The sequence below is a fragment of the Electrophorus electricus genome, chromosome 12 (assembly GCF_041902795.1).
Source record: "Electrophorus electricus isolate QZ-2024a chromosome 12, ASM4190279v1, whole genome shotgun sequence".
NCBI lineage: Eukaryota > Metazoa > Chordata > Actinopteri > Gymnotiformes > Gymnotidae > Electrophorus > Electrophorus electricus.
In genome coordinates, this window is record NC_137508.1 from 22,991,878 (window position 1) to 23,017,500 (window position 25,623).

At 46.2% G+C, this 25,623-nt stretch overlaps 1 protein-coding gene across 2 annotated transcripts in view; it reads right to left on the reverse strand.

Annotated features, from left to right (window-relative positions):
- Positions 1-25,623, reverse strand: part of mdga1 (MAM domain containing glycosylphosphatidylinositol anchor 1) — a 167,825-nt gene that overhangs the window by 20,405 nt on the left and 121,797 nt on the right. Inside the window, exons 10-17 of one of the 2 annotated variants that reach the window (XM_035531890.2) lie at positions 25,090-25,356; positions 23,411-23,559; positions 16,342-16,362; positions 15,131-15,305; positions 12,101-12,124; positions 10,801-10,953; positions 9,287-9,448; positions 1,102-1,232 (exon numbers count right to left, since the gene is read on the reverse strand). In XM_035531890.2, coding sequence (XP_035387783.1) covers positions 1,102-1,232; positions 9,287-9,448; positions 10,801-10,953; positions 12,101-12,124; positions 15,131-15,305; positions 16,342-16,362; positions 23,411-23,559; positions 25,090-25,356 — 1,082 coding nt within the window. The remainder of the gene's footprint in view (positions 1-1,101; positions 1,233-9,286; positions 9,449-10,800; positions 10,954-12,100; positions 12,125-15,130; positions 15,306-16,341; positions 16,363-23,410; positions 23,560-25,089; positions 25,357-25,623) is intronic. The other variant, XM_081724940.1, reaches the window with a different exon arrangement.

The following is a 25,623-nucleotide window of genomic DNA, read 5'->3' on the forward strand; positions in this document are numbered from 1 at the left end:
TTCACCATCGGCTGGGTGGCGAACTGAACCCCGGCTGATAATAAAAGGCTTCGGAAGACCGGACGGAAGGGGATGTTTACCACTCCTGTCGCTGGCTCTTTCTAACACAATGCAGGCAAGATTTCTGAGCACGCTGACAAAAAAGAATAAAAATGCAGTGGGTTAGAAAAACACCAGCTGGAACAGAAAGGTGAGCTGCGAACCCCTAAAGACACACTCAGTCCCCTCAAGCATTTACTGTGTGCACAGGGACCGTGAGGCCATAACTCAGAAGTTCAAAACACAGTATTTATTGTGGGTCTACAGCATTTCTGAGTTTGACAAACGGAACTGTTAGCCTCAAATTAACAAACGCTCTCTTGACATTCGCGGGTAGGACCTCAAACCGATTCGGCCGCGATAACTTGGAGAATAATTAAAGCGATTCTTTGAAAAATAAACAGAGAAGTGAGAGTTTAGTGAGCGAGTGGAATCAGCAGAGGATCATCGCGAGCGTCAGTCCTGCACGTCACCCCGGCGCACGGCTCACCGCGGCGGATCTTAACGAGCTCGCCGCTTCCTTAATGAACCCTCAGGAAACAGAGGAAGGCGGAGGAGTGACAACGAGTAAGAGAACAAGGGAGAACAAGCGAGCGAGAGAGAGAGAGGGAGAGAGAGAGAGAGAGAAAGATAAAGAGGAAAGAGATGGTGCTTGGCTTGCTCTCCGCTTATTTGTGACTTTTTTATTCATAAGAAGGGGAGCCATCGTAAGGTCCTGTTTCAGCTCAGCGCGAGAGACAGGAGGGAAGGAAGAGTGCAGACAGAATGGAAACAAAGGAAAAAACTTTAAACTTCCCTCAGAAATGTATTATCCTTTTTTTAAAAATTCATTCATTTTCTTAGAATGGGTTCCCTCCTTTATTTCTGATACGTTTCTGACACAAAAACATTCCGACTCCCTCTCTCTCTGTCCTCCTTGACCGGCAAAGGTCTCTCCGTCTTGACCCGGACTCGGCAGAACAGAAGGGGCCGCGGGACAGGATATGAGGTCGTTTCCTCACAGACCTCTCTCCGCGTGGGAGCGCGGGCGAATCGCGTCACAGCTGCGTGAAACTCCCGTACCTGAAACGGCCCTCCCGGGTACACGACGACGCTGGCTTTCGTCCACACGGGACCCTGGTGTCCGGAGAGTGTCCACACTAGGCTGTTGACAGTGGCGATACCTTTGACCCTTATCAGCACGTTCAGAGTCCCTGGGGTGGGAGAAGACCACAGAGGGCAATTATTATTATTAATTATTACACAGGGACACAGACACATAAATCCACCAGAGCTGAACAATATATCACTTGTCAATTGGTATTGGATATTCTGGCCTTTGCAATATGGATATCATAGAAGGCTCCAATATGCAAATGTGTTCTCTCTTTTTTTATTGTGTGGGGATATCTTAACAAGCTATATGGCTTTTTTTGTTTGTTTGTTTGTTTCTGAACAAACAAGGTGAAACCAATTAGCTTCCAGTCTGTTCTATTATGGCTCTGATTCCTTAAGGTTTTTTTTGTAAGATACAGGGTTCTGTGCAAATACAGAAAACGTGTCTCCATAACATTGCAGAGCTATGAGTCTTCTGACAGACTTTGGGTTTGATGCAAATTTGTGTGAAGTTATGCAATACTGAATATTATCATACGCTTCAATACACAAACACACACACACACACACACACACACACACACACACACACATAGACACGCACTCACACATATACAAACACACACATATACACTCAATCGCACATATTTACACAAACACACACAAACATGGACACACATGGAGAGACTAGCGGCAATGAGTATAACTATCATCTGTTTGACACACTGCAGAAAGTTAGTCTTGTAACTTATAGCTTATGGGAACCAGTGCATAATTCATAATGCATATTTTGGCTATAGGATCAGAGTAAGGCCCCAGCACAAAGTAAAGGATCTTAGAGACCTGAAATATCGAATGATATATGTATTTTTAAGGTCCCAGGAATCTGTAGGTCCTTGCCGACTGAGATGAGCCTCAGAGGTGCTGGACACTTAGTCTGCTGTGGTGCTCTAAGCAGATGGCACACCTGTGCAGTAGGAAGCCGAAGTCTATAGGAAGTCTATAGGAAGCCGAAGTCACTCCGCTCAGCTAGAACGACGCGAGTGGTGCGGTGCCACGGAAAGCATCGAAGGAATTTTCCAAAGCCCCTGCTGGGGAAGGTTTTAGTCGATATGCGTGCCAGTGTAGACCAGGTGGACCGACCTGCTTTCCAGAGGTGGAAGGCTGAGCGGTTTGAACACGTCACACTAGGTGTGTGCGCCGCACCGCTACAACTACACGGTCCACAGTGCACCAGCATTGCGTGACCCCAGACACACGGGAGCGACATGCAGAGCAGAGGGGCAGGGGGAGACGCCTTTGGGAATAAACCACGAGAGAACGATAAGGTACTGGATGCCATGCTATTATCCCTTAAGATAAAGCGTTTCATTGCATTTTTTTTTGGCTGCGATAAACCGCAGGGATCGTAGGAGTGTCAAAATCAAAACTTCGAATGGGTTTTAGTGTCCCGTCGCTTACAATAATACTGTCTCCTAATTTAGGTGATTAAGGATATAACACATCCTTGGCTGACCAAACAAGGGCACAGATCATAATCCATCTTTCGCTGCCTTATATAGCACGGCGACTCCACTCTCCAACACATATCCTCTGCTGAGGCCTACACGGTCCCGCGCAAACACTCGCTCGTCCCCCTAATGAGCGAGACACACGACGAGGCCAGGAGGGTGGGGGTGGGAGGTGGATGTGTGAGCCGGAGCCAGTGAGACTCCATCATGGAGAGCACAGCCTGCTGCTTCCACTGTGTCTCACCACACTCTTTCTTTCCTCCGTAATGAAGGAATGCAGGTTAGCGGCAACGCGAAGTCATTCTGACGGTTCAGGTAGACTACCTGGTTGGCGGATGATTGACGTGCGTGTGTGTGTGTGTGTGCGCGTGTGTGAGTGTGTGACTGTGTGTATGTGTGTGTGTGTGTGTGTGTGTGTGTGTACCTGTGTTTGCTAGATTTCATAATCAGTCATTCATAACCACGGCAGATAAAGTGTCAAGACCTTGTGACACCTGTTATGAGGTAAAGTGGGGTAATGTGTAAGAAAGGCATTCCCCAATGATGAAGTCCTGTTCCAACTTTCGCAGTTATCAAACCTAACGAACTCCAGGCCTGACAGAGATGTGGTCTAATACGCTCAGAGCCAATCGTCTGGCAAGCCAATATATCCACAGGCAAATGGAGTGCCATGTGACAGGAGGCTTTTTGCGGTTCCACTTGCAGAGGGGAGGAAGAATCAGGGACAAGTTTCTGTCAACAACACTGAAGTACACACTGAAGGACACGCTGAAAAACACACTGAAAAAACACTGACGCACACACTGAAGGACACACTGAAATACACACCGAAGGACACACCGAGGGACGTGCTAAAGCACACACTGTAGTTCGCGCTGAAGTACACACTATAGTATGCACTGAAGTACACACATCACACCTAGCAGTTTGCATTTATTCCTTAAAGGCACACACAGTTACAGAAAGACGGAAAGAAAGCGAGAGAGGTGGGAAGAGATAAAGAGCTGGAAACAGAAAGAGAGGAAGGGAGAGACAGAGACGCTGCAAAAATGTCAAGAGAAAATTTAGCACAACCACTTCTGACTTTGAAGAATCAAATAGTTGTACAGGTATGCAAAGATGATATACATGAGCTTAGTACACCCAACTACACACACGCACATGCGCAAACACACACATGCACACACACATACACACACACACACATACACACACGATTTGTTTATACACACTGTAATAAGGAATTGATACTGGAGCATTTTAATATCCCAATTTGGCTTCAGAATTGAACTATGTAATGTTTTTTTTTTATACTTGTGACAAATCACATCAATATTTTAAACAATTCTAACATGTTTTTATTTATGTTCAAAGCCAGTATTGTATTACCTGCTATAACAAGAATGTTTTTGCGGTTCTGTCAGTCTAGTTTAGGGATCTATTTCATCTATTGCATTTCATTTCTGTAAAAACGAATCATGATACCAATGTCCAGACCCCACTATACTCTCTCTCTCTCTCTCTCTCTCTCTCTCTGACTCTCTCTCTCTCATTCTCACTCTCTCTCTCACTCTCTCTCTCTCTCTCTCTCTCCCTCCCTGTCTCTCTCTACTTTCACCCGCTTCCTCTCCTTTTCTCTCTCTCTCATTCACTCACTCACTCTCCTTTTATTGATCTAACAAGGTAATGTAAAGCTTGTCTGCTAGGCTGTGAAAGATAGACAGGTCTGGTGATAGCTTAATTTGCCCAGTGTTTACAAACACACACACACACACACAGGCCCACACAGGTGCACACAGGCGCACAAACACACAAACACCCCCCCCCCAGAGAGTGGGAACTTTCTTGACTTGGATCTCAGGTTTCTTTTTAAGGTAATCACCTGTTAACCAGCATCAACGTTCCGGCATTCCGGAACTTGGCACCATGTGGCACAACGTGTGTCTGCATCTACCCCTCTGATTGCAGATTACAGCGCTGATTACATATCGCTTTTCAGAATGTCATGGGTGTTTTTTTGTTTGTTTTGTTGTTGTTTTGTTTTGGGGGTTTTTGTTGTTGTTTTGTTTCTGTCGAAAATACCTGGAGCAGAGAACCTCATAACCCTTCTTTAGCATTCAAATATGCGTGGATCCTGATTGCCCTTGACTCTTCCACACGTCACTCTACCTTTAATGAGAAAAGCTCGAAAATGGTTCAGCCTCCTCGGGTAGTCCAGAGGTCCGCTTGTTGAACCGGTGCTGTAGTTCTGCTCTGGAAGGAAGCCCAGCGTTTCCAGTCGAGCTTGGAGCGCGAGGGCTTCCGCTGCCCTGTCGCTACGGTGACACGTGAGCTACTGCCACTAAATGTGAGCTGGCTTGGCTTCCTCCCCCGATAAGATGCCGCGAACGGCAAACCGGCAAAGCCGATTACCGCGTCTAGAGTGCGGCAGGGAGAAACGGTACCGCAAGAAAGGAAGCAGGATGTGTGTATAAGAAGAAGTTTGCTAGGGCAAACCCAGACGCTTTCATCAATGTAGCAGATGTGTACAACGCGGGTGTGTCCACAGTCTGAAAGGACAAAGATCCGGCGCAAGATTGAGAAGCAGACAAAAGAGGGCGAGCAAAGAACTCGGAAGCACGGGGATCGGTGGTTCCGCCAAGGAGAAACCGGAGTCGTGCGCGATGCATTAGTAACGCGTGCGGCTACCGATCAAACACAGCAAAAGATGCGGCTCAGGTTTGAGTGGAGATGGAGGGGCGAGGAGCAAAATCCGGAATGGAACTAACTGGACTGGAACCCCTCATGTGCGAGTCTACATCATATAGGCATATTTCAAACACGAATGACAAAATTCCCACTCCAGCATTCCGCTCCACTTAAACAAACAGGGGGCCTGTTCCACTGGCTCTCTCTCACACCGTCCGTGACACCTTCATAATGTGACAGACGCGCGTCCTCCATGCTTTTGCACAAAATTTATTGGCACTGTGGTGCCTTGACCCAGAGTGGATTCTCTTCTGACGGTGTTCAACTGTGCAGCCAATGGGAACCAAGGTGAGTCCTCGAATAAAAGGGTCACCAAGGCATATCGCCATGTAGCAGGATTAAAGAGCGATGGACATACATCACCGCTGCTGCTGTACATAATTCAGCCGTCTTGGGGCCGTGTCCCAGGTCAACATGCCCACAAGCATTTCAACACTTAGCTCCAGCTCAAAGGTTCGAGCTGTTTGGAGAATAAAAATCTGCACAGCAACAATGGGCGTAAAAAGATCTTTCCCATTGAGATCTGCCAGCACCGCACAGTCAGACGTTACTATGATCTCTCGACGTGACGGGTCTTGAATAGAGCCAAAACTGCGGAAAGGAGTGATGTCAGTCCTGCGTTGTCTTTTTTTTCCCCTCGTTATAGGCGTCTCTTGCACCGATGTTCTCTCGCTTTCTTCTTCTACCCCTCCCTGCCCTCACAGTCCCTGTTCCCTCCCCAATCCTTCTTCGCAAAGCCTAAATAATAAAGCACAAAACAAACAAGCAAATGGCTCAATACGTGAGCCACGTTGGGGAGCGAGGTCGCACTGCAGAGACCGCGGTACCCCATTCTTCTATTGCTAATGGACGGCTTGTTTAATTCCAGCAATGGCATGGCCATTACAGCTCCCGAGTCTCCCTCCGCTAAATTTCAGACTCTGTTATCTAATGATTTTAGGGGCTGTGACTGTGTAGAACTATTTTTCACGTCGCTAATCTGGGACATGCTTAGTGCTAGCCTCGCGCGGCCGGCGCGGCGCTCCGCTCCGGCGAGGCTAATGGGGGGGAGAACGCGCCACAGGACACCCGGCGTAACGAGGGCTCACGCGGCGGCGCCTCCCTCCCGGCCTCGTATCTGCGCCCGCCAAGATGCCCACATGTCAGCGCCGAACCCGATCGTTAGCGGATCACGCGCTCAGCACTAGCAAGCGGCCGATGCCGGCCATAAGGGGGAATGACTGAGCATTTTAGCAAGATCAGAGGATAATGAGGGGCATGGTCAGGGCATGGTCAGGACATGGTCAGGACATGGTCATGCTAATAGCTCTCTGTGCCCGGATCGCTGGTTGTGAGCTTAATTGATGGTTGGAGACAAAGCAGCTTGGCAAACTGGTAGCAGGTAAACTAATTTGGAATGGTGACATGGTGAGCAGCACAGAGGAGGACTACAGGGTTAACGAGCAATCCCAGATTTATAAATAACTAACCATTTCCTCCTGAAGGCTCTACATACAGAAAAGGAAACTTTAAAATGGGGTCAGAAACTACTGCCCACCACAAGGATGGCAGCACATGTTACTTTGGACAGTGGGATCAGAAGAGAAGAGTGTGCACTGGGCGAATGAACGAGAGAGAAGGACAAGCACGAGACGGAAGAAAACGGAAGGAGGGAAGCTCGTCGCTCTAAAGATGAATAATCTAAACGAGGCAGCGAAGCTGGATTTAAATATGTAAATGCTAGCAAGAGCTAACTTGTTTAAGAGCCAAAGAAACACAGGTCAAACAGAGGATGTGGTTCTGCCTTCAGCCATCATCACTGTGTACATTTGAGGGTGGGGTTTGTGTGTGTGTGTGTGTGTGTGTGTGTGTGTGTGTGTGTGTGTGTGTGTGTGTGTGTGTGTGTGTGTGTACTTGCCTATGTGAGAGAGCACCCTGGGGTGATTTTGATCATGATTAATGTGCTTTGCCTTTCAATTATAATTTTCATTAAGGATTTGCTGTCTGCTCTCAGTCTCTTAAATAGCAATGGAATTAATAAAACATATCCTTTGAAATAAGCAGCACAGGCCTGGAGCAGGAAGTGAGAGGTTTTTTTTTTGTTTTTTGTTTTTTCAAAAGGCTGAGAGAATCTGAGAACTCTGTGTGTGTGTGTGTGTGTGTGTGTGTGTGTGTGTGTGTGTGTGTTAACCCTGTAGACCCTGCCGACAGCTCAGACAGGCTGGTGAATGGCGAATGGCAGATAATTAGATCATAGGATCTTCGACTGAAAAGACAGCGTGGATAAAGGGGGTAAAAGAGAAATGGAGTGTGAGGAGAGGCGGAAGCAGGGAGCCTGTCTGCACAGTGGAAGAGACCCCTGGGCTGGCGAAGGGTCCACGCGCACGGTGGGGCTGCTAGTGGCAAAATGTAGAAAGGATTACGAGGAGCTTTGTGAGGATGATTGTGCCTGGTACAGAGTGCCAAATTATTTCCATTTTGAATTCATATTGTAGTATATGAGTGTATTGTGTGCTATACTAGGGATTGTGGGTAGTAGGTATATGTAGTTCTAAGACCAGTGTCTTTGTGTGCATGTGTCTGTGTGTGTGTGTGTGTGTGTGTGACTGTTGACATGGATGGAAGACTTATTCAGTGGATGTGGTGGCTTGACAGAGTGCTCGGTGATGAAGAGTTTACAGATTGACTGATAACATCTTGCATAGCCGTAAATCAGACACCAGCCCTACATGACCCTGCCAACAGTACTTAAACAGAGCAGGAAAACACAAACGCACACACACACACACACACACACACACACACACATGTACAGCTGGTCATTTGTGAACTGTGATAGCTGGCAGAGTTTCAGAATCCTTTCAGAATTACGGGAACACATGAGAATGCTAGTGCAAAGCCTGCTGGGAAGGCTGATTACAACCAGTCAGCTGGAGTGGAACTGAATGCACTGCTGGGCTCGTTGGTGGAACACACTCCTCCAGGTCTTCTCAGAACCACATGGACACACGACTCTAGACTAACCTATTATGTTTAACTACATGGTAGATCGACTACAGACCAGGCTGTTATACTACATGGTCGACGGAATGCAGACTAACCTGTAGTGTTTCCGTAAAAGGCACATGGCTCTGATGATGTGACACCTGAGTGTGTGTCTGTCCTGTTGTGAACCGAGTGTGGCTAAACTGAAATCCTGTGGCTCAAACGAGCCGATCCGCAGTACCTGTGCCGAGCGTGCGATTCAGGGCCAGTGTCTGCAGGGAGAACGCAGCCTGTGCAAAACAAAGATGAGCTACAAAACAACGCAAACGCAGAGTTGCTATAGCAGCTGCTGCCTGCACCAACAGAGAAGCTTTTACCCGAGCTACCACACAGGAGGGTCACTGACGGACACTGTGACATGTTTCTCAGAGCCAGAATAGAACAGAATAGAATATGTCATGGAACAGAATCCCACAGGTTGTGTCTGAAATGAAATGCAGAACACACCCACATGCATGGCAATTTTAAAGGGAATGCTACAGTACATCCCTTTAATACACACACACACACACACACACACACACACACACACACACGTGTGCACACATGCGGATAGTCTGCTAGGACTTGCTGTGGCTCACCACAGTGGTTAATAATTTGATAGAGAGGCGAGGGGGCGAAGAATGCAATAGTGACAGTCTTTCAACTTCTCTTCCTGCTCAGTGTGTGTGTGTGTGTGTGTGTGTGTGTGTGTGTGTGTTTGTCTCTCACAGCAAATACAACATTAGTGTGACAGATGTGTGACAGATGCCTTCTTCCTGAATGGCCTCCTCTCAGCAAATGTGCCAAACTCTCACACACACACACACACACACACACACACGCACACACACACTTTCTCTCTCTCTCAGCACTGGTGTGAGACTGACCGATGTGCTTGCCGTTCATATGGTAGAAGAAGGAAACGCAGTACGGTGGTCTGTTGAAGCCAGACGGACCCTTCACTGCCGTTGCGTTGTACACTGGAGACAAGAGGCGGGCCTTGTCTCCTCTCAGCCGTGGTCGTGAAGTCTCTATGTACATGTAATAACCTGCCGTAGGGACACAGAGACAGTAAGAGCATTGTGAAGTCTCTATGTACGTGTAATAACCTGCCCTAGGGACACAGAGACAGTAAGAGCATTGTGAAGTCTCTATGTACGTGTAATAACCTGCCGTAGGGACACAGAGACCGTAAGAGCATTGTGAAGTCTCTATGTACGTGTAATAACCTGCCGTAGGGACACAGAGACAGTAAGAGCATTGTGAAGTCTCTATGTACGTGTAATAACCTGCCGTAGGGACACAGAGACAGTAAGAGCATTGTGAAGTCTCTATGTACGTGTAATAACCTGCCGTAGGGACACAGAGACAGTAAGAGCATTGTGAAGTCTCTATGTACATGTAATAACCTGTCGCAGGGACACAGAGACAGTATCGCATCATGGCCACAGGTGCGTCACATATTCAGAGAATTCATTACATATCATGCTAAATGAACTAAGAAATGTGTCTGTGTGCAGCATAATCTAAATGTTGTAGCTTGTATTAATTAGCTGTAGAGTGTTGACTGTACAGTGTTGACTGTACAGTGTTGACTGTAGTGTTGACTGTAGAATGTTAACTGTTGGGTGTTGACGGTAGGGTGTTGACTGTACAGTGTTGACTGTTGGGTGTTGACTGTACAACGTTGACTATAGAGTGTTGACTATAGGGTGTTGACTGTAGGGTGTTGACTGTAGTGTTTACTGTAGTGTTGACTATAGAGTGTTGACCGTATGGTGTTGACTATAGAGTGTTGACTGTAGGGTGTTGACTGTTGGGTGTTGACTGTACAGTGTTGACTGTAGGGTGTTGACTGTAGTGCTGACTGTAGGGTGTTGACTGTAGGGTGTTGACTGTAGGGTGTTGACTGTAGTGTTGACTGTAGGGTGTTGACTGTAGGGTGTTGACTGTAGTGTTGACTGTGAGGCGTTTACTGGTCTAACCTGCGTGAGCCTCCTCGTTTGGGAGCTCAGATATGAGAGAGAGGCTGGGCTCGTTTCATGGCCACTCCGGGTACACATGCCCTTTAAACTACCCATGTGTCAGCTGTGCCAGGCCCTAAAGATCATCTCCCCTGACAACTCCAGCCACACAGCTTCGCTGACCATGATGGGTTCTCAGGTGAAAGCAGATAGATCACTACTATAGCTATACTATAGCACCAGGGGAAAGAGCTGGTGACCTTCATGGGTTTTTTTTTCTACACTAAGTGTGTGTGTGTGAGTGTGTGTGGGTGTGTGTGCGTGCGTGTGTATGTGTGTGTGTGTGTGTGTGTGTGTGTGTGAGTGTGTGTGTGCGCGTGTGTGCGCGTGCGTGTGAGTGTGTGTGTGTGTGTGTGCGCGTGTGTGTGTGGGCCCACCCTCTTTCGTCCCACTATTGTCTGTATCAGGACCAGTGTTGACGGACCGCTTGGGGTTCTGGCTCAGATGGTTCTGTCTGGTCCAGTCAAACACATCCGTCTGGTCCTGAGAGAAGCCACATATTCCTGGGTCCTCAAATCCACACACATATTCTGTAAGAAAGGAGAGAGAGAAAGAGAGAGAGAGAGAGAGAGAAAGAAAGAGAGAGAGAGAAAGAAAGAGAGAGAGAGAAACAGAGGGAGAGAGAGAGAGTTCTGTAAGAGGCAAGAAAATAAAAATAAAAACTAGACTGAGAAGAGAGTGACAGAAACAGACACAGAAAGACAATACGAGGTACAGAGAGACACAGTAACAGACACAGCATGAGGTACAGAGAGTCACAGTAACAGAGAGTCACAGCACGAGGTACAGAGAGTGACAGAAACAGAGAGTCACAGCACGAGGTACAGAAAGCCACAGTAAGAGATACAGAGAGCCACAGTAACAGACAGAGTCACAGCACGAGGTACAGAGAACCACAGTAAGAGATACAGAGAGCCACAGTAACAGACAGAGTGACAGCATGAGGTACAGAGAGTCACAGAAACAGAGAGTCACAGCACGAGGTACAGAAAGCCACAGTAAGAGATACAGAGAGCCACAGTAACAGACAGAGTCACAGCACGAGATACAGAGCACAACGGTAAAAGCAAAACAGGTATGATGTCTCCTTTTCTACTTTTATGTTTCTGTCCTGCACACAACATAAAGCTTGATTAGCAAGTTTAAATGGACCTCTCATTTGTGTCTGTGATAAGATGTAATATTGTCCATTACTCACTTCTCTGGCTTTAAATATCCTTCCCCTGTCTGAGTGTTTAGAAAAGCCGCATTCAGCTTAAAGCAATGGGAAAAAGACTCACAATACCGCAGATAAGTACTCAGGGTTTTCTCATTCACGCCTTTTCTACTGCCTTAGGTCTTCTTTCAAAACAAACAAGTTTTTTTGTTTCGTTTTTTGGTGGGGGGGGGGGGATTTTTTTTTTTTAATCCACAGCAATGCACTTTCCCTCACAATACATGTACTTCTTTAATTTGCTCCAGTGTCCTCTGATCTGTTCTAATCTATGATTTTAAATAAGGCTTGTTGGCAAAGCTCCCTGTGCTGACTGCCACAGAGCTGGGTTGGATTTAACGTTACAGAACTGAAAGCCTGAAGGAGCAGGCGTGAGAGGCAGGGAGAGAGAGAGAGAGAGAGAGAGGGGGAGAGAGAGAGAGGGAGAGGGGCACAACAAAGGCACTGAGAACACGATCCATTACCTGAAGGTCTTGGAGAATTGAAAGCTGCAAAAAGAACAAGAAGAAGTATAAGATGATGCGTTCGAACATATTCAGCATTATCGTTTTGCAGAGAAGAACCAGTCTGAAAGACAACTTGGCTCAGAAATGCCTTTTAAGAAACACAAACAATGCAGATAATGCTGTCAAAACGACGGTAGCTGACAGAGACCACGAGTACGCAGGATATTCCCGTAGGGGCGGGTCAAAGGCACAGGGGGCGGAGCACCTCGTAGTGATGGGGTGAAGGAGACGTGCCGGAGCGCAGAAAGGCCGGGCGGAGCCTACTGCTGTGGTACACATGCTAACCCTGATATGACACGGTAACACTTCTCCCAAGAACTGTTGCTATTGTCAGAATCTGCATGTTTATTCTAGTTTTGATTACATTTAATAAACTGAAAGCTACTTTTCAAAAAATAAAATAAAATAGGTGCTTCAAAAGCAACAAGATGTTTTTTAAAGACTTTTCAACACGAAACACCCAGTTACACTTTATTAAGCATTCCTAACACATGCATAACTCATTTAAAAATAAAATAGCATTTATGAATGGCTATGAACTACTGTAATGGAAAAAGAAGGTAAAGCAAGACACAAACACACTGATGTGCAAAGTTTATTTAGGGCACCTTCTGTAGCTGCTGATGATAACAGCCCAAGGACGAAAAGCAGGAAGACAAAAGACAAGCGTGCTGAATGGAACTGAGACTAGGGGTCAGAACCGAAGGGAAATGAACAGACCAGGACCCAACCGGGAGGACAAACAGGATAAATATACAGGAGACACACAACATGAGACAGGGTAGAGACTAAATGAATCAGAAACACAAACAGAACCACATGGCGCTAGTGTCATGGGAACCGCAATGCCAGAGACATGTGCAGGCTTGGCTTTACTTACAGCTGTATGCATTGCCCACAGCTGTCTGCCTATTTATAAGTCCTTGTACACTGCTTGTTAGCAAGCTATGTATGCATTATAGATGTTTTACAGATGGCTTAAACTTAAGCGGGCACTTTATTAAATTATTTCCAAAATCATAAGCCTTTTTTTTTTTTTTTTTTTACACATTTCACTTTTCTTTTTAGTGGCATATTATTTATTATAAATTGCTGTTAATAAGAGTTTCATTGAGTTCTCAATGTGAAATAAGACATTCCCTCATCCTGCATGGAGCCGGACCCTACAGAGCCGGCCTCCTGCAGAAAGGCCGCGTCTCCCCTTCTGAGGTCTCCGTGAGCTTCCATTCCCTTTATTATCCAACATTCCACACCCACTCCCTTCATTATTCCTAATTTCGCCATAAATATTTCAGCAGGTTGTAATGGAAAGTTCTGTTTATTTCTCTTTTAAAGAGCAGGGTTCGGGGCAGCGGATCAGCTCATGCGTCAGAACCGTAGCCCCAAGCTAGACCGGGTTTGACACCCGGCACCGAGGAGTGACTTTATTGAACAATTCTAAAGATAGGCTCCTAAAGACCGGCTCCTAAATAAGACATGTTCTGGGATCTTCACGCTCCCATCCTGGAACGGTTACCGCACTGTTGGTGATAAAGAGCTTTTCCTCCACCTGCCTGGCCTGCCTTCTCCTGTGGCGGTGGGTGCATCATGAGGTCTTCTCCAGAGCAGCTCTGTATCTCCCTTTGAAAAGTATCTATTCAGCAGTATGTGTGTGTGTGTGTGTGTGTGTGGTGGGCCCTGGTCCTGCTCTTCACAGAAAACGGAGCGTATAGCATCCACTTAATTTCACAGTGTGTTTAACTGCTTCACCCTCACTGACATAGTTCACAGTAACCCTGAGGAGAAACTTGCAAGCATCCATACTGTACATTAACAAATGGCCTGCTATTAATTTCAGCAGTATTCTGGGTTGTTGTTTTTTTTTTTGGGGGGGGGGGGGTTCCACTGTTACTTAAAAGAGCCCTGTGCCCGGGTGTTAACGGTCTGAACAGCTAATATTCAGGCAATATGAAACAGGCGAGCGAGATTTGAAACCGTGTTCAAGGGAAAGGTTTAACAAACCATAGTGTGTGTTTACATGCATTAACATGAACCATTTCTGCATGTTCTTGAGTGTTCTAGCAATTTCTGTTCTAGGTTGTCATGATTTCTCTCTCCCAGGTTCCAGCTTCCGTGGTTTCCCTGTCTTGTGTGTTTTGGCTCCATGCCTTAGTTTCGTTTTCTCCGCCCCTCGTTTGATTGCTTGCACCTGTCCCTCGTTTCTACCTTTGGTTCATGTATTTAAACCCTGTTGTGTGCCTTGGTCAGGGCTGTTCATTGAATGTGTTTATGTGGCTCTGGTTGTTTACTGACTCCGTGCGTGCATGAATATTGAAATCATTGTGTTAAGTTTGTATTCTGTGTCTTTGTGTTTCCCAGCCTTCGTGTTTCTGAGCCCCGAGTTTTCCTAGCGTCTTTTGCTCTAGCCTGATTCCCGTTTGCCTTCATGTGTTCCCCATACTCTCCGCCATGGACCGTTATACCGACTCTGACTCTGGAGTTGCCCTGAATAAATCTCGCTCTTCTACACATATGCGTCCGCCTCCTTACCGCTCACCGTTACATAGGTAAACATGCTGATAAAGGTCATGCAACAGCTAACAGCAAAGCATCATAAAAATACATCATGGTGATTTTGCTCCAAGCATTACATTGAATGGATGTGAGGTAACTACATAACTACCTTATGAAAACTTAAGCTAAATAAACAAAGCGATAAACCTGATATATATTAGACTGGATTGAGTTAGTGCCATTTATTTTCTTGTTGTTGTTGCTGTTTGTTTTGGTAGGCTGGATGGATAGTCATGGCACAATGAAGCGTAACAGATTTCTAGACAGATATTCTTGCATTGTTTACATTATCGTTACTCATCATGTTTATTGCTTAAACATTGGAATCTGAGCTTCTGACACAGGTATTTTTTTCCAGAATTTGCTTATACATCAGCGGTGCTGATTTGCCCTGCTGGTAAGGTCATGATGAAAACAGTCATGGTTTCCACTTACGTTCGCTGTAATGAATAGTACGGATGATGTTGTCGCCGGTGCCAAAGGTCGTGATGGGCATGAGACCCACGTGGTAGGACAGAGGGACACGCAGGTCCATTATGGTGTAGGACATGAGGACACCTTTCACTGGGTCACGGGTGGTGATCTGTTTAGACAGCACCTTCATACCCCTCTACACACACACACACACACACACACACGTCAAAGGAAAAGTTAGCAATTTATATCATCAAATGATCAATTCAAATAACTGTGAGGAATAAACATATTGTAACTTTTGTGTGCACAAGGGATGTTTAGAAGGGTTATGCCACCATAAAGGATGTGTCAGATTCACATCAGATATCCATGGACACAATATCAATCACTAATTTTCACTCATAAGAAGTGAAAATTGTAAAAAAATAAATAAATAAATAAATAAATAGAATTTTAAAAGGGTCCATGATGCTCTGAATGGCCAGAGAGTGAGCCAGACCTGGTCAGTTAACGTTCAGAAATTATGGGACTCCAGATTACTGGATTTTTTAATTTTTTGGATTATTATATTTGTAAGAGTACTTGCCTTAAAGGCACAGAGGCTTATATTAAAACCTGATAGATTATCCTTTTTTCTTATTTAAAAAGTGAGGTGTAAAGTTCAGGCTAAAAGCAACCCACAGTGAGGCAGAAAGGTCAAATCAATGGGCACTTCCTGTTTTGAACATGACCAGAAGTCAGCTAGTGACATGTTCCTGTTAAGCAACGTAGAAACATGTCACCTATTACCCTTCTGAGGGCCCGCCTGCTGTAGACGGACTGACCAGGGGATGCCACATGACCAAGAGCTCAATGCAGTTGCTTCTCATGCTCTGCTTTGGAAATGCCCTGCTGCTATGGCAACGCTATAGGACGACTAGCATATGAGGAGGCATGGCATTCTAATAAAAGAGTGAAAATTTTCATTTTCTCTGACTTCATGACTCATTAGATGCCATGGTCATGCCATGGTCATACGTATTCAGAACACCTTATAAACAGCAAATGGAAACCCACTGTACTTAAAGTCCCAGCAAAAATGTATAATAACACTAGGGTTGGGGTTAGGGCTAAATGATATTACAGGGTCATGACCGTCAGTGAAAAGTCAGAAAAAAGATTTTATTGATTATTTAAACGAGTGCTATTTGGTTCGTGTCTGTCTTAACATCAAGTTAAGAGTTGCTCACCTTTGTTTTAAGTAGCCCCACCTGGCAAACAAATTCATATCGTTAGCAAAACAATACGCCCAACATCAACATGCTACTGTCATAATATGGCATATCCCTTGATGTAGATGTTACATAAACTTGATAGCAAAAATGACAAAAGAAGCCTCATTGCACTCTAAACATCTATTGGAATCCAACTAAATGTTTATGCAGGTTTAAGTCAGTCACAGATTCCTTACACGGAATGGCCATTTTATTAGAAACACCTGCCCTTTCTGGACTGGAGTTTTCCTGTATGGAAATTAATCATGTGACCCTGGAATGGAGCATAAAATCAAGTGACCAAGTTTTCCATAGATCAGTTTCAGTTTCCATGTGAGTCCACATTAGAATGGGAAAATGGAGTGATCTGGGCGACTTTTACTGGGGCCTGGTCATCGGTGCTAGACTAGCCGGGGCCAGAATTCCAGAAGCAGCCAGCCTTGTGGGGGTTTTCTCGTGCATAGGAGTCGAGAGAGGTGTGATCAAGGAAAGACATCCAACAAAAGGGGATCCCATGGCCATAAACACCATGGTCAAAAGGGGTCAGAATCGTTGACGAGCAGGTGGCACGCAGTCATGCAAATAGCAGCCAGATACAATGCCGGTGCTCCAATTAACGTGTCTGGACACACGACTTGTGCCTCCCAGCATGAACTGCTCAGGTCTGCTCAGGCGACCTGTTCAGGTGCCACTGCAGAAGGCAGAACTCCAGAAATGCAAGACTCCAGTGGGCAAAAGAGGTTAAAAACTGGAAAACCGAGCAGTGAAAAGACATCGGCTGGTCAGGTGGGTCCAGATTTCTATGGCAGCATGCCCATGGGAGGGTCATAATCTGGCGAAAAGAGAATTACGTCCTTGGTGTCATGTGTCGAAGGTTCGGGATGGCGGAGGTGTGGGGAACGCTTTCTTGGTGCACGCTGGGCCATTCGGAGACCATCGTGGGGGAACCCAGTTCATCCCTTCATGTCAGCTGTTTACCCCGCGGCAGGAGAACGCCTTCAGCAGGACAACGTGCCGTGCCGCCAGGGCCGTATAGTCATGGATGGGTTCCAGGAACATGACAGGGAGTTTGTCTTGCTTCCCAGGCCTTCACAGGCCCCCGATCTTAATCCCATAGAGCATCTCTGGGATGAGGCACAACGGGCTGTTGAAAGCGTGTCAGTTCCTCCATCTGTACAACTTTTGCAGCAATAGCGAGAAGCTGTCCTGTGCGCAGTGGCCAGGATTACTGCAGATTTCAGCAACCAGTGGAATCTAAACCATGACAAATTCTGAAGGCCAAAACAGGTCCAACAGATGAGTGTCTCTAATAAAGTGGCCAGAAATGTCAATGTAATGTAGCCTTATGAATGTAGACGTTTATTGTCTAAAAAAACAGAAACCGATGTGTAAAAAACCCTGCATACAGGAAACGGTCTAGAATAAATAAGATAGCAGAGGGTGGGAGGGGTCACGAGGTGCACTGGCATATAGAGGTTGGGATATAGACATGGGAGGAGGGATATAGACATGGGAGGAGGGATATAGACTTGGGAAGAGGGATATAGAGATGGGGTGGTATAACAAGTTTGGACACACCTACTGTTTATTTTACTATTCAACATTTTACAAAAAGAGTAAAGGTATAAAAACAATGAAATAACATATGCTCTGTTAATTGTTGTTGTTTACATAAATATGACAGCAGCCACCCTTTACTCTAATGATAATTCTGCATGTGATCTCTTAACTTTAATGAGGCACTGATGATGTCTTAAAGAAATTCTCACATATGCGTAGGGTGAAACACTAAAGTGCTATATGAAAACTGTTTGTTGAGGGGGTGTTTAAAATTAATTACAATTTTTAATTGTATTATTATTTTTTTATATGTGTAAATATAAATTGTGTTGAAACTTAATTCATATTAACTTTCACTATTAAAATGTGTTTTAAAAATAAATTTAGGTATGAACCATTCGATTATAACGTCTCTAAGACTATGGAAACCTTAATCAGTCGGGTGTGTCCAAACCTTTGGACTGGTAATGTAGTTACCAACACATCCACCAACATGTGTGTACACACCACACGCAAACATATTTGCAGAAACATTCAGATCTCTTTCCCCTTCACTCTGCTTATTTAGGGTTTTTTATTTAGGTGGAGCGAGGGAAAAAGGCGAGAGAGAGAAAAAAAAGTGTTTGTGTAGTTAACCTTGCTGCTGGGGGTCAAACACATTTGTAATCTGCCTAATTGTCTTGCATTAAAAGCCTGCTCTGAGTCCCACTGCGGAGGAAGTGGGGCACGGAACAATGTGGAGTGTTGCGTTTGTGTGTGTTGTTACATTCCACGTACTGCAACTGTCACAGCCTACATACACATGGCGCAGGTCACACACACGCACATGGCAGAGTTCACACACACATGGCACACACACACACACACACACACACACAATTATTTACATGCCTGGGTGCTTTTGCTAATTGCATTTTTGTTCCTTTACTTTCACGCCTAAATCTCAATCCTGCCATTAAGACGGCTCTCCCCTCCTCCCCTCCTCCCCTCCTCCTCTCCTCCCCTTTCCCTCGTTTTAACCCTCCTCCTACGCTTTAGCGCACACCTGCCTGCACCACCTCCTACACTCGGCTTCAGAGCGCACGTTTCCACTGCCTCGCTCCTGAATGTCTGACTCCGTTAAACCTTACAAAAAAAAAAAAAAAAACCCCAAAAAAACTTCAGTTCATTTTCTCTCTCTCTGTTTCTCTGTATTTCTCTCTCTCTCATCCCCCTCTTCTCTTTGCATAAAAAAAAACCCTCCGTGGCCTTCTCCAACCCTCTTCTCGCCTGTCCCGCTGTCAGTGGGAAGGCAGACGGATGAGTGAGGGAATTAGTGAGGGGAACGTCACACACACCGGGGTCTGTAACAGGTAGCTGGAGCTTGGCTAGTTAAATATAGCCTCCGTTCTCTCCGAATGCTCACTCTCTCTTAGCCCAACTCTCCATTCCTCGCGATATTAAGCTGGCATAGCCCACGGCGTGAGCCACGGTCAGCGGGAGAGAGACTCTGGCAAAGGAGACGAGTGCAACTTTCCGTCTAATTATTAATACGGTGAGCTTCGGGATTTGGCCGGAGAGAGAAGCAGACAGAGGGAAAAGGGGAAGAGAGAGAATGAGAATAAGAGAGTGTTTTTTTTGTGCAGCGAATCTATATTCATAAAACATGTCACTGTTCTCTTGTGCCTTAAGAATTAGTTAAAATCCCTGTGAAACCAGCATTAATATTTATGCTGGTAGGTTTAATGAACTGTGAGAAAGAACGATCTTAAATCTGTGTATGTGCAAAAACGCAGGCTATTGCCATATTTCTGTAAATGTGTAAAATTAATAGAGAGTTGAGTTCACATGAGTGGGACTTCCTGTGTAGCACTGGATGCAAACAGATACACACACACACACACACACACACACACACGCACACACGCAAACACACACCACTTTTCTTCCAGTGCCTCGGAGCTTTTAAAAGAATGTGTAAAGGCTGTTAGTTTATATCAGTCATGACCACACACCATACAGCATTTTAGAAGATCAAAAAATCATTTACAAGAAAACAACAATATCTGAGTTTAATTATTTCTGTTTATTAAACTGTCTAACCTCCAAGTGAGGAAAGCAATTCCTAAATACAATCACTGAAAGATTTTAATTTAATCTAAGATTATAATTACCATATCATCAGACGTTGCTTCTCCCACCTGCCTTAGCACACGGACCCATGTGCCATCCAGTATGTTGACATTTCTTGGAGTAACACCTTTAGGATATTAATTTCCTCTTCCCCATAGACACTTAAGTTAGATTTTAAAAAGGAGAAGGTGATCTATTCGTGCACACGGAGAGGTGTCTGATCCCACATCCGCTCATCTAAACCCTGCCCCCTTCCATAATTCATCAGCCTTTCCCTCCATTCTGCTGGGGGCCACAGCGTCCTATGAATGGATGATGAGAATGTTCAAGAGGAACTGCAGTAGAGACACAAAGGGCATGCATGCACACACGCACACACACACGCACACACACAAAGACGCGGCACATGTGCGCACACACAAACACATATACACTCAGTCAGACACATGCACACACACACACAGCGTTTCACACCGAGGTGAGAGTGAGCCATGCTTGCATCCTGCGGACATTTAGAGAGTATTTGCTTTATGCCGATGGGAACAGCTGAGACACACACAAATCACCAAACAGGGAAAGTGAAGGTTTAAGCCACATGTTTTTACAGTTTCAAAATTGTCCAAAGACCGAGCAACACACCAAGGACCCAGCAGCTTCAGCCGCTGGGTCTGTCCTGCCTGCACTGGCCCTGTGTATACTGACCCTCCCTGAACTGGCCCTGTGTGTACTGACCCTGTGTGCACTGGCCCTGTGTGCACTGGCCCTGTGTGCACTGGCCCTCCCTGCACTGGCCCTGCGTGCACTGGCCCTGCATGCACTGACCCTGCGTGCACTGACCCTGCGTGCACTGACCCTGCCTGCACTGACCCTGTGTGCACTGACCCTGTGTGCACTGGCCCTGTGTGCACTGGCCCTCCCTGCACTGGCCCTCCCTGCACTGACCCTGTGTGCACTGGCCCTCCCTCCACTGGCCCTGTGTGCACTGGCCCTGTGTGCACTGGCCCTGTGTGCAATGGCCCTCCCTGCACTGGCCCTGTGTGCACTGACCCTCCCTGCACTGGCCCTGTGTGCACTGACCCTGCGTGCACTGCAGCAGTCTGGTGCACAGCGCTTTACACACAAAACTTCAGTTACTCCAGCACATCTCCTAGAGCAGACAAACCAGGTTCCTTTCTCAACCAGTATCAGTAACAGTAACTCAACCAATATCGGTATCCTGACACTGAGAGGTGTTTGTACTCATTCTATACTGACTTACAAGCACTGGGGATGTTGAGATCTTAAAGTGTTACAGCAATCCCAGAGCTGGCTGGATGTGAGCTGTCTCATTCATGCCTGGAATGGGGGCATTAACTGGAAGGCTGAGTGCATTTCCTACTAAGACAACGTTGTCTACTATGGGTCTATAATCTGCAAAGGCAGACTACTTATCTACTCATCCATTATTGATTACTTTCTGGACACTTCATTTGCTTTAGGTATGTAGGAAATAATATTCCCCAATATAGTGTAATATCATTGATTGTACAGCTGAAGGACCTCTGGCCCGTAAAATGCTCTGTGTACTGTAGTGCATTTTTTTTTGACTCTCTGTCCCTCTCTCTCTCGCTACAGTAATCACCCACTTTATTATGTACACCTGTTCACCTGCTAGTTAATGCAAATATCTAATCAGCCAATCACATGGCAGCATCTCAATGCATTTATGCATGTAGACATGACGACCTGCTAAAGTCTAAATCCAGCATCAGAATGGGGACATACGGTGATGGTTGTTGGTGGTAGACTGGCTGCTCAGTTTATTTCAGAAACTGCTGACCTCCTGTATCGCACAACCATCTCTAGGGTTTACAGAGAGTGGTCCGAGAAAGAGGAAACATCCGGTGAGCGGCAGTTCTCTGGGTGAAAATGCCTGGCTGATGCCAGAGGTCAGTTGAGAATGGCCAGCCTGGTGTGAGCTGATAGAAAGGCAACAGTAACGAATAACCACTCGTTACAGCCGAGGCATGCAGAAGAGCATCTCTGAACGCAAGACACGTCAAACCTGGAAGCAGAAGACCACACCGGGTGCCACTCCGGGCAGCTGAGAACAGGCAACCGAGGCTACAATTCACACAACCCCTAAAGTTGTGACATGTAAACCGGAACAGTGACTCCAACAGACCCCAGGAATGACGACATCAATGTCAGTCAGACTGTAATCCTAGGAACAGTGAAAATATTTCACTGAACCTCTCAAGCTCTCAGACCTCTGGTAGAATGTGCACGCATACACACACACACACACACACACACACACACACACACACACACACACACACACACACACACACAATCAAACTCTCAGACCTCTGGTAGAATGTGCACGCATACACACACACACACACACACACACACACACACACACACACACACACACACAATCAAACTCTCAGACCTCTGGTAGAATGTGCATGCATACACACACACACACACACACACACACACACACACAATCAAACTCTCAGACCTCTGATAGAACACAAACGCATGCGCGCACACGCACACACACACACACACACACACACACACACACACACACACACACACACACACTCTCTTTCAAAGTCCCAAACCTCTGGTAGAAGATATGAGTGTGAGGAATAAGACATGACCACCCACTGGAAGAGTAAGGCAGGATTTTGTATATACATGAGCCATCTCAGTGATCTGTCTGCAGATTAATCTGAGGATGTGCGTCTGGCTTGCGATGACTGAAAGCTAACAAGAGCAGTTTGTGTGAGTAGGTTTGCTTTGCTACAGTACTGGTTATTATGAGCCGACGCCTTTCTACTGGCTAATGGTAAGTTAGAAGCTGAGCGCGTGAGACGGATGTAGAGTGACCGACGAATGACAGAGAGACAGGGTGGGAGAGAGTGAGAGAAACGGAAAGAGAGAGACAGAGGAAGACGAGAAGGCGACAGAACGACAGAGAGGGTGGGAATAAGTGGGGGATAACGTGATAGACAGTGGCAGACTGATGGGGAAAGAGATAGAGAGAGAGAGAGAGAGAGAGAGAGAGAGAGAGAGAGGGAGAGAGAGAAATGGACATACACTGTGTGAATAAGTGAGTCAGAAGTAATGGAGAGGGTAGAGGAGAGAGACGTGACGAGCCATTCAGTGAGAAACACGAAACACTGAACAAAAGAGCAAAGAATGAGAACGAGAAGACATGGAGAGTGAAAACGAACGAGAGACAAATAAATTCCAGGGCAGTAGGTGAGAAAAAGAGTGGGCAGAACGAGGGAAGGAAAATGAGTGACAGATCTCAGGCTGGATCCTGGGTCCCTCTAAGGTGCACGCGTGTGTGTCTGTGCGTGTGTGTGTGTGTTACCTGTTGGACATTGAGCCAGTAGCCTATGATCTTGTCCCCAGCGTCTGGCTCTTTCTGTGTCCACTGCAGGTTGTAGGAATAGTTACTCCCCTTCAGAATGCGAATAGGGTTCGGAGTGTCGAAGTAAAACTCCACGTTGTAGGGTCGGGCTGAGGAATCCAGAAAAGAGACTGAAGTGAACTGAGCACAGTGACTGATGCACAGTGACCAAGGCGTCAAATCACATTTACATTTAACTAGAAACGCAATCCTAGAACAATCCTAGAACAAACCTAGAACAATCCTAGAACAATCCTAGACAATCCTAGATAATCCTAGAACAATCCTAGAACAATCCTACATAATCCTAGAACAAGCCTAGACAACCCTAGAACACATCTAGTACAATCCTAGAACAATCCTATATAATCATAGAACAATCCTAGAACAATCCTAGAACAATCCTATATAATCCTAGAGCCATCCTATATAATCCTAGGCAATCCTCTTTAATCCTAGAGCAATCCTATATAATCCTATATAATCCTAGAGCAATCCTATATAATACTAGGCAATCCTATATAATCCTATATAATCCTAAACAATCCTCTTTAATCCTAGAGCAAGCCTATATAATTCTATATAATCCTAGGCAATCATATATAATCCGATATAATCCTATATAATACTAGGCAATTTTATATAATCCTATATAATCCTAGAGCAATCCTATATAATCCTATATAATCCTATATAATCCTAGAGCAATCCTATATAATCCTAGAGCAATCCTATACAATCCTATATAATCCTAGGCAATCTTAGTGTTTTTTGCCTATACTGTTTTGCTTACTGAATCCAAAATGAGAATAGAGGTAAGAGAAAATGAGTGTGTGCACGCGCGCGTGCGTATGCTTGTGTGAGAGCGTGTGTGCGTGCACACGTGTGTGTGTGTGCTGAAACAGTGCTCAGGGGGCTGGGTTCTGGCTGTGTGCCAGCTCTCTGGGTCTTTCCTCGTAATGCTGAGTCAGGCACTAAATTGCTGCGTTCAGAGGCAACTCCCACAACAACTGAAAGTAATTAACAGGCACAACATGAATGACTCACGCCCACACCGTGCACTGGCACACCTGGGTCACCCATGTGACTCTGGGAGTTCACAATTCTAAGGTGCCAAACGTAAAGACAGGAATGTCCAGGTCACTAAGAAATTTATTCTTATGAGGAAAATCATTATAGAATATGCCTCCACCACCAACGCCAACACCAGCAACATAAAAATGACCAATTTTGTAGGACACTATGTCTGGTTTGAAGACAATAAAATGGTTATGGACTGCAATCTTCAGAACCATGTAGCAGTAACCCAGGTGTGTCTGTGGGTGGTGTGAAGATGGATTATACAGACAGCGCCGGCTTGTCTCCTCGCAGCGGATCTAAGATAAGCCTGCCCTGCTCCGGGAGAAGCCATCGAGTCTACAGAGGGGCCAGCTGATTTCCCCAACTGTGCGGGACACAACGTGAGGCCTTTTCAGGAGCTGCACGTTAGCTCTGTGAGCAAAGCAGCCTTAAACATCCAGAACCGTCGCCCGTGCGAACAGGGGTGTCGGAGCGGCTGGTGCGCGTGACGGCTCGGAGGTCAGGGAACGCCCTGGGGGTCGGGAAGACCGGCGTGAAGTCGCGGCGTGGGTGGTGGTTACCTGTGACAAAGAAGGTACAGGTGGAGGAGCCCACCCCGTTGCTGACTTGGCAGTCATACGTGCCGTTGTTGTTGGGGTCCAGCACGAACCGGAGTTGGGGAGACTCCTGAGGCTCCACAGGAGGACTCTGGATGGGAACGCCGTTCAGGAACCAGTCCGCGCTTACCACCCGGTTGGGATTGGACTTTTGGATGGCACAGCGCAGGACGACCGACTTGTAGTTGGCGGAGCGGACTTCCTTGAAAAGCGGATCCACCACGGGAGGGTCTACGGAGGAGAGACGTGAGAGAGGGTGCGTGAGACAACAGGCAGCTCAAAGGTGGCGATGAAGACCCTCCCCCCTTTAGCTCGGACGTGACTCTCCGAGCACTCGGTGCAGCGCATGAGTTCTCTGAGACAACAGCGAGCCAGAAATGCGATGAAACGATGTTCTATTTGCTCCTGCCATGCTCCGCTGATGCGTGCTCCTGAGGGCGCTGTGATTGTCACCATCAGGGAAGCCGGATGGTTACGAACACGGGCTAACTCGGCGCT